Source organism: Lepidochelys kempii, chromosome 13, assembly GCF_965140265.1.
Source record: "Lepidochelys kempii isolate rLepKem1 chromosome 13, rLepKem1.hap2, whole genome shotgun sequence".
Classification (NCBI taxonomy): Eukaryota; Metazoa; Chordata; order Testudines; family Cheloniidae; genus Lepidochelys; species Lepidochelys kempii.
The window spans coordinates 25,741,383-25,755,980 of NC_133268.1; the positions used below are offsets into that span (position 1 = coordinate 25,741,383).

The 14,598-nt window shown below is 47.6% G+C and overlaps 1 protein-coding gene across 4 annotated transcripts in view; it reads left to right on the forward strand.

The window, feature by feature from the left end:
* GGT7 (gamma-glutamyltransferase 7) overlaps positions 1 to 14,598 on the forward strand; it is a 49,948-nt gene that overhangs the window by 13,569 nt on the left and 21,781 nt on the right. For all 4 annotated transcript variants that reach the window (XM_073309852.1, XM_073309854.1, XM_073309853.1 and 1 more), the window contains exons 4-7: positions 3,228 to 3,345; positions 4,602 to 4,669; positions 5,817 to 5,890; positions 8,677 to 8,870. In XM_073309852.1, coding sequence (XP_073165953.1) covers positions 3,228 to 3,345; positions 4,602 to 4,669; positions 5,817 to 5,890; positions 8,677 to 8,870 — 454 coding nt within the window. The remainder of the gene's footprint in view (positions 1 to 3,227; positions 3,346 to 4,601; positions 4,670 to 5,816; positions 5,891 to 8,676; positions 8,871 to 14,598) is intronic.

Below are 14,598 nucleotides of genomic sequence, written 5' to 3' on the forward strand. Positions count from 1 at the left end.
TGGGAAGGGACTTCGGGAGGTCATCTAGTCCAACCCTCTGCTCAAAGCAGGACCAGTCCCCAGTTTTGCCCCAGATCCCTAAACGGCCCCCTCAAGGACTGAACTCACAACCCTGGGTTTAGCAGGCCAATGCTCAAACCACGGAGCTATCCCTCCCTGCTTGCTCTTCCTGCGCAAAAGGACTGCTCAAGGCTAGTGCTGATGGTGATATTAGCCTCCCCAAAGGGAGAGGGCTATGGCCTTACCCCCTCTGCAGCAGCCAGCAGAGCCGGGGGAGTGTGGGGAGAGTTTTTGGGAGCCAATCTGACACATGCTCCCCTGAGTCATGCATGCTGCTTCTAGGATCTCCTGCTGCGGAGGTTTGCCATTGCACCCCCGCCCCCCAACACAGTTAGTGGCTTTACAGATGCAATCTAGTCCTTAGTCTAAACTGTCATGCTGGCTGCTGGTAGGGAGGCAAGGGTGGCTACCAAATCATTGTGACAGTGGTAGACCAGATCCTTTCTCCCATCCTTCTGGCAGCTTTGCATTACTAAGGTGGGCCAGTGGCAGGAGAGAGGCATGGCTGGAGAGTGCTGCATTCTGGTGATCCAGGACCAGTTGAAGGGTCCCCAGAAGGTTATTCCAGCAAGCACAAGCTAGAGCAGCCCTGAGCCTGCTCTAGCATGTGTAGGGGTGGATCTGGCCTCCAGGATCGGCAGAGGTTAAAAGGTGGTGGAATGCTCCCTAATCCCCAACCCCAGGTATGCTGAGTGGATCTGTCCTGGTGTTTTTGGAGAACTGAATAAGATTTGTTACACCTGTAAATCATGGCCCTGTTACAACAGCAGCAGCAGCAGCATGTACTGTATGGGGGTTCCCTCAACTCATGGTGGGGCAAAGTGAATGTAAGGAGATCTAAACTGGAGGAATGTGCAGAGTGAGGGGGCTGGAGGAAAGTGCCAACTGCACCATCTTGGACTCCATGTGACCCCCGTACCCCTGAGTCTAGCCTACTGTCTGGAGCTGCTGCCTCCCTTTGATGTCCGTTTCGAAAGATGTTATGCAAGTGAGACTTGAACCTTCCACTCGCCAGGACACCAGGAAGTCCCAGGGAATGTTACATAAATGCTGTCACCTGATAATGTCTCATCAACTCGGATTTGAGAATCTTTTGTTGTAAGTGGAAACCCCGGTTTGATCCCAAAGCCTGTTACTAAATCTCTGTTTAGGATTAAAAAACAAAACAAAACAAACCACAAATGGATGGACTACTTGGGAATGGATTTAGGAAATGTGCAATTTACCCAAGACTTCCAAGGCACAGAGTTCCAGTGTTCTAATTGGGGATTAAAGCATCAAGTGAACAACTAAATTTTAAACTGACATGCACAAATAATTAGCAAATGGAACAATGTACCATGGGATGTGGATTCCCCATCACTTGCAGTCTTTCAATCAAAATTAGTTGCCTTTCTAAAATATGCACTAGTCCAACCAGAAGCTTTAGGGATCAATGCAGGAATCACTTGGTGAAATCTATGGTCTGTGTTGTGGAGGAAGTCAGACTAGGCTGGTCTTTGAATCTATGAGCAGTAATGAATAATCTCACTTTCAAAAAAAACCTTCAACATTTTGGATTCCGAAGGTGTTTTTAGTTTCAGTGCTGCTGGTCCTGTGTTCATCACCTTCCTCTCTAATATCTCACACCTTTCTTCCTGATTTCCCCCCCACCCCACACACCAGGTTTTATTTGTTAAACTTTTAGATGTATTGTAATGGTTTCTAATGCATGGTAGATTGTGCCCATTATGACATGTGGCCCTCTGAGTACTTGGGTCACTAAATGTAAAATGATTCCTGTGATCTCAGCTGCAGCAGAACAGGCCACATTGTACACACAGAAGCATAATTTCCTAGGATGACACAAGCCCATTCTTGATCTAAATGTTTATTCTGGAGCTCGAGTATGGTAGAGATTATAAATAAGTCATTTCTCGGATGAAACTGATTTCTATTGGGTCATATAAACAGTTAGGACACACAGAGTTGCTATATTGGTGTAAAGGGAAGGTTGTATTAAAGGAACCTGGTAAAACCCATAGCTGAACAAGTTCCTGTAATAACTCCATCGCAAAGTGGAGTTGCATTGTTGTTTGTATAGCCATAGAAGCCAAGGAGCGGGCCCCAGTGTGCTAGGATCTATGCACACACATAGGAGAGACAGTCCCTGCCCCAAAGAGCTTACCATTGAAACAGAGAAGACAGGCAGAGAACGGGAGAAAGGAAGTGCTGCCCTCTCTGTTTTACAGAGAGGGCACTGAGACACAGATCTGGGGTCTCAGCCAAGATCGCACAGGAAGTCTGTGACAGAGCTGGGAAGTCAACTGAGGTCTCGTGAATCCCAGTCCAGGCCTTCACACCAAACCCTGCTTTTCCCTGTGGGCATCTGCCAAGGACATTGGGATTTTCCCTGTTCTGTAAATAATTAAGAGTGACAAATAATTGTGGTTTGCGTGTGTTGTGCAGAGCTGATAACGGTGATGCTTAACAAACAACCAGTCATTATCAGAGTTAATAAGGATTCCAGAACAAGTTAGAAATAGGCTCATGAAGTACCTTTTAGATCTGGATTTCGTACACCCCCATGTCTGAGCTGATGTGTTTGGAGCCAGTGTTTTGCTCTGGCCCACTATAAAAATAGGGCCGTTTGCAAAATGTGGGCCTTGCTTTAGATTTCAAATACACCCCCTCTCCAGGATTTTAGCTTGTGCTCACCTGTAGATCAAATGTACTCAGTTTACAAATCCGAGATCAGAGATCGGGATCTGAAATGCAGATTGAGCTCTTTCCGCCTCTTATATCATCACCGGTGATAAAGATTCTGTCACTGGCATCAGCTAACAGGTTAGGTGAAGTTGCACAGAACCGAACAGCCTCCAAGTCACTCTCCCCTGGCTGTGAGGGCTGTGCCTGCCTGCCAGGAGTAAATGCTTGTGTGCACCCATGAAGTCAGCAGATAGGACCCAGTGTGCAGGGAGCAGAAGAGTTGAACAGCTGAGTAAGAGGATGCCATTTGTACAAGCTCAGTGGCACCAAACCCCAGATCTCTGTGCTCTCCTCATGTACCCACAGAGGGCATTTGGTGGTACGGGTGGGGTACAGGCTCAGGGCTGCATTAGTAAGTGCTCGGGGAGTCCAGTGGACAGCAAGGTGCTCTGTATGCCCAAGGCGCTCTCTCTTTGCAGCGGGGGAGTGATGCTGGTCCACGACATCCGGAAGAACAAGAGTCAGGTGATTGACTTCCGAGAGACAGCCCCCTTTGGGATCCAGGAGGAAGGCCTTCAGAAGGCCTGGGAGCTGAAGGTGGGCCAGAGAACCTTTATATTTTCTTTCGTGGGGCTTCCTTGCTAATGTTCCCATGTCTTCTCCTTCTATTCCCCACTAACCCCGATTCCCAGCAATAATGTATGTGCAGCGAGCGGTGGGATGCCTGTTACTCAGAGGGGAATTTAGCCCTGTTGAAAGGTGCTGGCGTATCAAATCCCCTCTTCATAGAACAGGTACAAACACAGGTCAAGCATCCTCACCCCCACACTGCTCCTCAGTCCGACTCTGGAGCCGTTTGTTCCAGGGCTGAGAGGGGAGTTGGGTCTCCATGGCCCGCTCTCCTGAGCCTGCCAACAGCAAGGGAGGGTTTGGCAGTTCTGATGTTGGTTTTTGTAACTGCCCACAAAGAGCTCTATGTTTTTGTCCACTAGGAGCTGAATGGAGACTCACTCACTTGATCTACACAGGCCACAGAACACTTATGTGATGACGACCGTCTTTCCATTATTGAGCCAGTCCAGATTAGCCCTGATGGCCTAGAGGGGAAATATTTCATGTGTAACGTAGAAATCCCTTGAGCCAGCAAGTCTGACTGGAAATGAGTAAACTGAGCCATTCTTGGGGATAAGGGAAATTAAGTAAGAACAGTCTACTTCAGAAAGTGAGATACAAAGGAGATAGGAGCCTGAGGGTATGTCTACATGGCAAAAACCCAGGTGGTAGAGAGTCTCAGAGCCTGGGTCTACAGATTTGGACTCACACTATGGAGTTGAGAATAGCCATGTAGACATATGGGCCTGGGCTCTGAAGCCCAAGGAGGGGTTTGGGTTTCAGAGCCTGAGCTCCAGCCTGAGCGTGAATGTCTACATGGCTATTTTTAGCACCATAGCACAAGCATCGTGAGCCAGAGGCTGTAGACCCAGGCTCTGTGACTCACTGCTCTGGGATTTTTTTTTTGCTCCCATGTTGACATACTTTTAGAAATATTCAAAATGATAGACAGATAAATAGCAAAGGCTACATGTCATGGGACTGAGTTCATCCCATTGGCTTCATTGGGGTTACATCAGGAATGAAGTTGCCCCACTTTGTTCCCAAAGGCTTTTACTCCTTAACTGTGTTGTCACCAAGCCTTGTATCTAAATTTCTGGCATCTTTAGCGTCTTTCACTTTGTATGGAAAATATGCTGGGACCCCTCTGTGTGATGAGCGATGGCCTCTCCGTTATGGTAATTGGAGATGGTGTCCTTAGGGCGATTTGACTCTTCCTTTCTGTGCTTTCTTTTGTCCAGCCGGGTCTCCTGGTGGGGGTGCCAGGCATGATACAAGGGATGCACAAGGCACATCAGTTACATGGGAGGTAAGAATATTTCATATGGTTTAGCTCTGCACAGAGTGCACTCTACTGAAAGGTGTTGCAGGATAAAACACCCACTTATTCCAGCTCGTCAGCTGCTCATGCTGTAATCTCCAGTCAGTGGCGGATTCAGCTCTCGTGTGGGTTCCATGGCCAAAGATCTTGCTGTTGGCAGGGCCCTGTAAGCTCTGCCCCAGCTCACCATGGCACAGGACTCTCTTGATGTTCTTGGATAGGCTATTGATTCACTTTTCTTTGGAACATGTTGTTTACCAGGTCTCTCCCTTTGAAGTGCAGCACTTTTATAGCACTTTTTGTCCCTAGTGCACTTTACAAACACTGGCTGGGGTTTTCAGAATTTCACACATGCAATCACAGGACTGATTTGCATGTGCAGTTATCACAGATGTGTCTTCTGCAGTCGCATGTCTGTGGCCCAGTTTTCAGATGACCCGAGCACTTCAACTCTCATTGAATTCAGTGGCAGCTAAGGGCACTTGAGCCCTGTGAAAACCAGACCACAAACTCAGATAAAAGTCTAATTAACTAATAGAACAGATTGATTTTGTTTCCCCCCCACAAAAGAATGTTTGGCCAAAACAAAACATTTCATTTTGGTTGACATTTTCTGGGTTTTTGACAAAGAAATGAAAATTGAAAAGTTTGGGATCCATCCATTTCTCTTTGCCATTTGCAGGGGAAAAAGAACCGAGGAACTGAGTATAAAATGAAAAAAATGTAACTTTTCAAAAACTGTTTTTTTTCTGATTTTCATTTTCTCAAAAAATTCTGCAAAAATTTTCAAATGAAATTGTTTCCCCACTTTGTTCAAAAATGTTCATGGAAAGCATTGTGTTTTCTGATCAGCTCTACTCAATTAATCCTCGCATCCACCCCTGTATAGTAGATCAATAGTATTACCTCCATTTTATAGATGGAGCATGGAGGGGAGGTGTTAAGTGACTTCCCAAGGCTACCGAGGGGTGCAGTGTCTCAGTTCTGTTCTCTGGCTGCAACAAAGAGACTTCCAACAAAACATATTCTGACTGTACCCCTGTCCTAGCCCCAGTGCTAGTCCCCTGAAGACAGCTCTGCTTTTACTATGCTCCATTTCAAATGCAGATTTCTCTTTGTGTTTTCTCTTCGCCAGACTCCCATGGTCAGAACTGTTGGGCCTTACTGCAAATATTGCTCAGGATGGATTCAATGTCACGCATGACTTGGGTGAGCGCCTTAACGCAGCAAAAGGGTCCTATGTGATGTATGCCAGGAAGTTTTTCCTCCTGCATATGTTAAGGAAGAAGGGGACTGCATTTATGTGTTTGGAATGTGAATGGGGGTTAACTTCCAGAAATTTACTGCTCTTCAGACAGGGAAATGCACTGTGTCAGGGTTAGAAATCAAGCTAGACCCGAACAGCAGAGAATGAAAGATCCAGAGTGGATCTTTCCGAGGTGGACTCTTTGGTTTGGGCTGATCTCTAGTTAGAAATAGTGTGTTGGAAACATGGAGTCAGATCCTGCACTATTGGAGTCTCTGGGAGTTCTCCCATTGTTAGTGCAGGCGGGTGTAATGCAAATCCATGTATCTGTCTGATCTAATCTGTCTTGTTACTGAGGCACCTCTCACCCTAATGTTCAAACACATCTTTCCCATAACTTTTCAGTGTGGACGCTCCTAGGCTAGCATTAGACTTCTCCTGAACTGAAGCTGGAGTCCTGATTCACTTTACACTGGCACGTTCACTAGAACAGGGCCCCTCTCCTGGGGAGGCTGCAGGTGGCCAGACTGTGTCAAAAAGGGTCTGTCTACACTGCAATTAGACATCCACGGCTGGCCCGTGCCAGCTGGCTTGGACTTGTGGGGCTCAGGCTGTGGGGCCGTTTAATTGCAGTGTAGATCTTTGGGCTCAGGCTGTAGCCTGAGCTCTGGGACCCTCCCACCTCGCAGGGTCCTAGAGTCCGAATGTCTCCACTGCAATTAAACAGCCCTGCAGCCGGAGCTCCATGAGTCTGAGTCAGTGAACACGCGCCAGCCACAGGTTTGTAGCTGCAGTGTAGACATACCCAAAGAAAGCTGACCTGCTGGAATAGAGCATGATTAGGGTTATGGAACAACTTCGATCTGAGGAGAGATTAAAAAGACTGGGACTTTTCAGCTTGGAAGAGAGACGACGAAGCGGGGATATGCTAGAGGTCTATACAGTCTTGAGTGGTGTGAAGAAAATGAATCAGGAAGTGTTATTTACTCCTTCACATAACCCAAGAAGTAGGGGTCACCCAATGAAATTAATAGGCAGCAGGTTTAAAACAAACTGAAGGAAATACTACTTCACACAACAAACACACAGTCAACCTGTGGATCTCATTGACGGGATGTTGTGAAGGCCAAGACTATAACTGGGCTCCAAAAAGAACTGGACAAGTTCATGGAGGATAGGTCCACCAATGGCTATTGGCCAGGATGGGCGGAGATGCAACACCATGCTTTGACATGTCGCTAGCCTCTATTTACCAGAAGCTGGGCATGGATGATGGGATGGATCACTCAATGATTACCTGTCCTGTTCATTCCCTTCTGAAGCATCTGGTATTGGCCACTGGCAGAAGACAAGACACTGGGCTAGAAGGACCATTGGTCTGATCCAGTATGGCCGTTCTTATGAGCATTGGTAGCAGGCAGGGACTGCACTTATACTGGGCATTCCTATGGTGCCTCTAGCAGTAGAGTTCTTAGTACAGGGGTGGGCAAACTTTTTGGACCGAGGGCCACATTGCGGTTGCAAAACTGTGTATGGAGGGCCGGGTAGGGAAGGCTGTGCCTCCCCAAACAGCCTGGCCTCCACTCCCGTATCTGCCCCCTCCCACTTCCCGCCCCCTGACTGCCCCCCTCAGAACCCCACACTCATCCAGCCCCCCTGCTCCTTGTCCCCTGACCTCCCCCTCCCAGGACTCCCTGCCCCTATCCAACCCCCCCTGCTCCTTGTCCCCTGACTGCCCTGCCCCCTATCCACACGTCCACCCCCTAACAGGCCCCCCGGGACTCCTACGCCTTTCCAACCCCCCCCCCATTCCCCATCCCCTGACTGCCCCCCCCAGAACCTCCACTCCATCCAACTGCCCCCTGACTGCCCCCCAGGATCCACCGCCCCCGGCCCCCTTACCATGCCACTCAGAGCGGCATGTCTGGCAGCCGTGCCGCCCGGCCGGAGCCAGACATGCTGCTGCGCTGCCCTGCAGGAGCGCGCAGCCCCGCCGCCCAGAGCGCTGCCTGCATGGCGGCTTAGCTGTGGGGGAGGGGGGGCAGCAGGGGAGGGGCCGGGGGCTAGCCTCCCCAGCGGGGCGCTCAAGGGCCTGGCAGGATGGTCCTGTGGGCCGGATGTGGCCCGCGGGCAGTAGTTTGGCCACCTCTGTCTTAGTGGATGGAGGTCAAGGTGCAACAGGCCAGGCTAGGAGAGCAAGAAGCAAATTAGACCTTCTAGTGCCAGGCACAGTGCGTGTGGCTCTACTAGACCAACTCCAGGCGGGGGACTTGCACACTTACGCTTGCCTTTATGTTCATGCCTCAAACACTCTCCGCGCGCAATGTGGGAAATTGCAGGATGTGCACTGAAGCGTGCACAAAAAATGCAGACCGGTGTGTCTTTCCCAAAGACACACAGCAAATCCATGGCAGATCCAGCAATGCAATCCTGACCCCTAATCCAAATCTCACACTATAGCCACAAGACAACCCATCTTCTACTGTCGACTGGTCACATGATGGTCCTATTGCCCTCATGATCCATGACTATCTGTCACTTTTCAAAGAGGGCAATGGATGGGAATCCCACTCACGTTCATGCATGCACGCGCGCACCCCCCCCCGCCCTCTTAACAAACCAGCGAGCAGAACTATACAGGCTGCAGATGCATCATTGGCGGCCATCTTCTTCAGCTGGTCTCTGGGGATGATCTGAATGTCCTAGGTGGTTTCATCCTGTAATACTGCTGTTACCTTTCTTGCTACAGCCAGAGCTATCACTGAACTGAAGGAGCTGAACTACTCTGACAAATTCAGAGAGACTTTCCTTCCAGACGGCCAGGCTTTGTTGCCTGGAATGTTTGTGAGGCGACTTGATCTAGCCACCATTTTGGATCTGGTTGGCTCAGAAGGGGCCTCGGCCTTCTATGGTGGAAACCTGACCCAGGAGATCATTTCTGAGGTGAGCTATGTCTGTACTTACCTGCACATGGATTATTGCATAGTTAGTGCAACCTAGCACAGATAATGGTGCCACTAGCTGTTCCTTGTTTTAAATGTGGATGCATGCGGAGGGTGAGCAGTAGCTAGTTTTGACTTGAGTGATTAAAAATAAAAATTTGGCGCTCAGTTTTTCTCCCTCCTGTGTGTAACTCCCTTGATTTCAGTGGAGCAAATCCTACTTAAACCAGGATAAGTGACCAATGAAGCAGCACCATCACCTATGAAAATGAAATCTACTCTTTCCTTTATTGAAATGTCCCAGAGAAACACAAGAAAGGATCTAATTCTCTTAAATTTTATACGTTTTTACAATCATGTCTGTAGAACCCCATTAATCCCTATTACATTTGATAGGACTAGTCTGTAAGGATTGAATGGTTAAAGTTTTGGAGGAAATTTAGGTCCTAGGAAAAGTGCTGGAAAGCCTTAGAGAACAGTCCTCCATTTGGCCACTAAATGGGGCTACTAACTCTTTGCACACCAAAAAGCTATCGGATGGTAATGATTTTCAGTCAGTAACAGCTTTATGTGAACTGGGGACCTTGAGGTGAAAGTCCTCACCCATGAAGACGCCATTCCCTGAACCTTTTCAAAGCATCTGAATCAGAGTCACAACCACAGTTAATGTAGCCAAATTTTCCCTGGGGACCACTGATGTGGTTTTCTGTAAGTTACTGCTCAGAGAAGTGCCCGTGCTACCCAGGCCTTTGGCCACACTCTCAATTCATTACTCAGCTGCTCTGCGTTAGTTTTGATATGTTAGTAACTTCTAAAGACCGGAGATTCCAGGAGTCCTAAAAATACAGGCTTGATTTATAAAGAAGGGAGCCTTACCTTTTGGTTAGAACACTGAACTATGAGTCAGGAATTCTGGGTTTTCTCCTGGCCTTGCCATTGCCTCACTGTGTGACCCTGCGCAAGTCACTTAGGCACCAACTTTCAAAAGTGGCCTCTAATTTTAGGTGCCCCTAACTTTATATATATATACGGCCTGACCTACCTCGGACACCTGCATCCCCAGCTGAGATCAATGGGATGTATAAATGCTTAGCACCTCTGGAAATCAGACCAGAGGGTCTAACGTTGCACAACCAAAATTAGGGGGCTGTCTTGAAAATATGGGGCTTAATCGCTCTGTGCCTCAGTTTCTCCATCTGTAAAAGGGGGATGGTAATCAGGGCTGTTGTGATGTTTAACTAATGCTTTGGGATTCTCAACGAACAGCACTAGGGAAGCAGCATGTATTATTATTTGCCAGTCTGATACACAAACAAGTGGTCAGGATAGCCTGTGGTCTCAGAGCCTGTCCTCAATGACTCATTCAGTTATTCAGCCACCATCTTGGACTGCTCTGAGCTGCGTTCTACGTGCTGTAAGGAGGCTACCATGTTCAGAAAGTTCTCTGTTGCCCCCTCTGGTTTGGCAGTGCCACAGTGGGAAGGGAGGTCTGAAGAAAAGGAACAAAGATGAAAAGTTCCAGTTTCTAAGTGACTTCATGTTTAAAATTGGTGCACTTCAGTGCTAACTTACACCACATATTATGGGATTGCCCTGTGATCCGTCTTTTCTGGACTGAGGTAAATAGGGAAATGCCTTTCTCTCCACCCCAGTGGAAATGCAGGCTGGCCATACCATCCTAGGCCTAACCAATCCATCTTGGAACCTCAAATCCTTGGAAAAAAATGTGGGCTGCATAGAGCTCTGATCAGAGCCAAATGTTTAACTCCACCTGGTGGAAGTCCTAAGTGCACCCACCTATCGCAGAACGGTACTCTGACTTGGGGAGCCTGGCGGCAATGGAACCAATAACGGTTTGCCGTAGACACAAGCAAGATAAGTGTATGGATGTAGGGTCCCCATTTCTGGAAGTATCAGAATAATCAATTAAATTGCCCGTCAGCAGGGCTCCGTGTCTGTCACGGAGGTTGCGGAAGTCACGGTTCCGTGACTTTCTGTGACCGACGTGACTTCTGCAGCAGCCAGTGTGGCTGACCCCAGGGCCGCCCAAGCAGCTGGTTCCGGGGCCATGTACACTGGCTGCTGCTTGGACAGCCCTGGGCAGCTGGCCCCAGTGACCCACCCTAGTAGTGGCCAGTGCGGCTGGCCCTGGGGACCACCCTAGCACCCACCCCAGCAGCGGCCTCCCAGCCCTTCCCACAGCAGCAGCCCCCCAGGGCACCTCTCTCAGTAGTGTCCTCCGCATGCCCCCAGGCAGCAGCACCCGCCCCCCCCACCCTGGCCAAGATTTAGTCAGGGGTATAGTATAAGTCATGGATAAGTCAGGGCTGTGAATTTTTGTTTATTGCCCATGACCTGTCCATGACTTTTACTAAAAATATCTGACTAAATCGTAGCCGTACCCATCAGGTAACCTTGTGTTTTGTAAAAAGAACAGGAGTACTTGTGGCACCTTAGAGACTAACAAATTTATTAGAGCATGGGCTTTCGTGGGCTACAGCCCACTTCATCAGATGCATAGAATGGAACATATAGTAAGAAGATATATATATATATATATATATATACACATACAGAGAAGGTGGAAGTTGCCATGCCACAAGTACTCTTGTTTTTTTTGTGGATAGAGACTAACACGGCTGTTACTCTGAAACCTGTCCTTGTGTTTTGTAGTGCTCCCTGAGATCATAGTTCCAATGTATCCCCTCCTTCTCTCCCTTTCCCCCCTCTCCTCTCTGTCCTATCATTCCTCTCCTATCTTCTTTTACTTAGTTATTGGGCTTTTCTTAGGTCTTTTTCTTCCTCTTCCTTTTCCCGAAAAGGAATAATTCTGGAGATTAACATATGATCTTTCTTTACATAGAACTCCAGACTGGGGCTGAATTGCAAAATAACCATTGTTTCGCAATATAGCAAATCTATTTAACCCATCAAAGATTGTTTGTTATATTTTACTCTTTGCCTTTAGTAATGAAGATGCTTGATCTTACCTATCTTGTTTTAAAATCTGATATTGACTCTCTACTCCAGCTTAGATAGCTTTCTTATCTTTGCTATTTTTTGTTATCTTTTGTCATCCGTGTTAAAATAAGCGCTAAAGAATAAAGCACACGCACAAAAGCTGCACTTCCAGATTTCACTGGAGAGTGGTGATCCTATCCATATGACCCTGAAAGTTATTCCTTCCCAGGGTTACATTCATTTTGCAAGTGCTCCCAAAATGCCATGGCCTGAGTGTGAAAAGCTGCTGTTTGTAGAGTAATCACATAGAACTTGCAACAAGTTCTTGGGCCTTTCTCTATATCCGCAAGAAGGGGGAACAGCTCACATCTCTATGCTGTGCTAATCCCTGTTTTGTTACCCCCCCTCCCCACAACACTGTGCTGCTGCGGAAGTGCAAAGAAGTGGCTGCCAGGCAAAGAAAGGGAGCTCTGTAAACAGGAGTAAAGCAAAGGATTGGGAGCACAGAAAAATATGCCAGGCAATAGAGTTAAGCTCCTAGTTAAAGCCTACTCTGCACAGAAGAGCAAAGTGCTGAGTGCACAGATAAGCTTAATGTGGTTTGTTGTTCTGATTGAACAAACAACATTTAAGATGTGCAGTCGGGTAAATCTGCAAGACACTGGATCCCTTTTTCCCCTCCTAATGCAGAAAGGCACAGGTGGGAAGAGTGTTGTTCTGGGAACTGGATATGACCTCTGTTTGTTTATCAGATGCCTGCTCCCCTTTGCATATCATTCACACTCCTTTTGCCTGATGAGCAGCTGCTGTACTCAGTTTTATGCTGATGTAATTCCACTGGGCTAGAACCTCAGCTGGTGCGAATCAGTGGCCAAGTGATTTCAGTGGCGCTACTGGAGTGTAACACAGTTGAATTAGGGCCTTTATCTTTTGGGATGTATCTCTTGCTTTGTGCAGGGAGTGGGGATTAAAACTATGGACCGCATTTTCAAAGGGGGCAAGCGCAGGTGGGAATTTGCACCTCTTGGGCAGACGAGATGATGCTTATACATGCAGCGCTGCATGTGAGTGCAAACCCTGACTTGCACGTGCCCTTCTGGCTATTTGTGCTCTAGGTGAACATGCCCCGCATGGGAAAGCATTAACTCTCCTGCTCCTGTGCTTCATCTGTTAGTGGCTCCACCTGAGACGGCATCCTCTCGCTACGTTGAGTGCTTCATTATGAAAAACCAGATCCCAGAACTGCACAGTCTGCTTAGTCTGATTTTTGGGGTGGAGAACCAAAGCACTAGCTAGAGCAGCCATGGGCCTGAGTCTCGGACCGCATCCTACGGTGGTGTCACTCCATTGACTTCAGTGGAGTTACTCTCATTTATACTGATGTAAGTGAAGGGAGTTGGTGTGTGTCGTTGGAAAAGACCGAGGGTTTTTGTGAGTACACGCACTCAGACTTTAAGGCCAGATTCATCTGCTCTGACCTTCTGTAAAACACAGGTCATGGAATTTCATACAATCACTCCTGTAGTGAAGGGAGCTGTCCCTCCCTTCCCTGTCGGTAAGCCCTCTTGAGCCCAAAAATTTGTACTTGAACTAGAGCATATCTTCAAGAAAGGCATCTGGTCTTGAGTCAAAGATGCCAAGTGATGGAGCATCCATCACATCTCTTGCCTTTCTGTCTTTTGTACTGACTGTGATGGATTTCCCTGAGGTACAACCTGGAACTGGGGTACCGTGGAACCCTCTGGCATACCAGCCTGGGCTCCCTTACTCACTGTGATGCTGTGACAAGCTGCAGACTGCTTCCGGTCCTGCATTTACACAAACCTTTACACGGGCAGGGGCACACCCAGCTGCACTTCTATGAAGGCTTCTCCCCCAGCTCCACAGCCTGGGACCCCAGAGCTGTACTGTCTTGCCCTGGTCAAAAGCCTGACCAGTATAAGTTTATTACCCAGTCTGCCCCTCCCTCAAAGTAGAGAGGACAAAGCACCAGTTTTTGTTCCTGAGCAGATTCCCTTAAGCACTTCAAGCAAATCACACTGTTGTAGATAAAATATAAAACAGATTTATTAACTACAGAAAGATAGATTTTAAGTTATTATAAGTAGTGAATGTACAGATCAAAGCAGATTACCTAAGAAATAAACAAAAACATAATCCAAGCTTTATAAAGTAGATAGGATTTGAATCAAGCAGTGTCTCACCCTGTTAGCTATATAAGCAGATTATAGCTTTTGCATACACAGACAGGAATTCTTCTGTCCCGCCTGGGACTCTTATTCCCCCAGTTCAGTCTTTGTTCCTCAGGTGTTTTCAGGTGTTGGGTTGCAGGGCGAGTAAGGCCAAGTGATGATGTCACTTCCCCCTTTTATATGTTTCTCCAGCTTGCTGGAAAGATCTTTTGCTGAGATATGAGTCAAACAGTCTCCATTTGGCTCTGTGCTATCTCTGAGAGGTTTCCATTGTACACAGTTCCGGGGGGTAATCCTTGTAAGTGTTTGTGTTCTCCTCAATGGGCCATTCACATTGTTTGGCCTTTTTATTGTTGTAACTGAAAGGCTGCTCATGGGTGTTCCCAACCTCACAACATGTTTCAGTGGCACATACAGAGCCAAACGTCATAACTTCCTATGCAATGAGAGCACTTACAATTTAACAGGATGTTAATGTTCAACAGATTGAAACTTTTAAAATGATATCTCACAAGGCATATTTTGTACAAACATAATAATTATACCACCATGGTGACTATGGGGCGCAGAGTATCA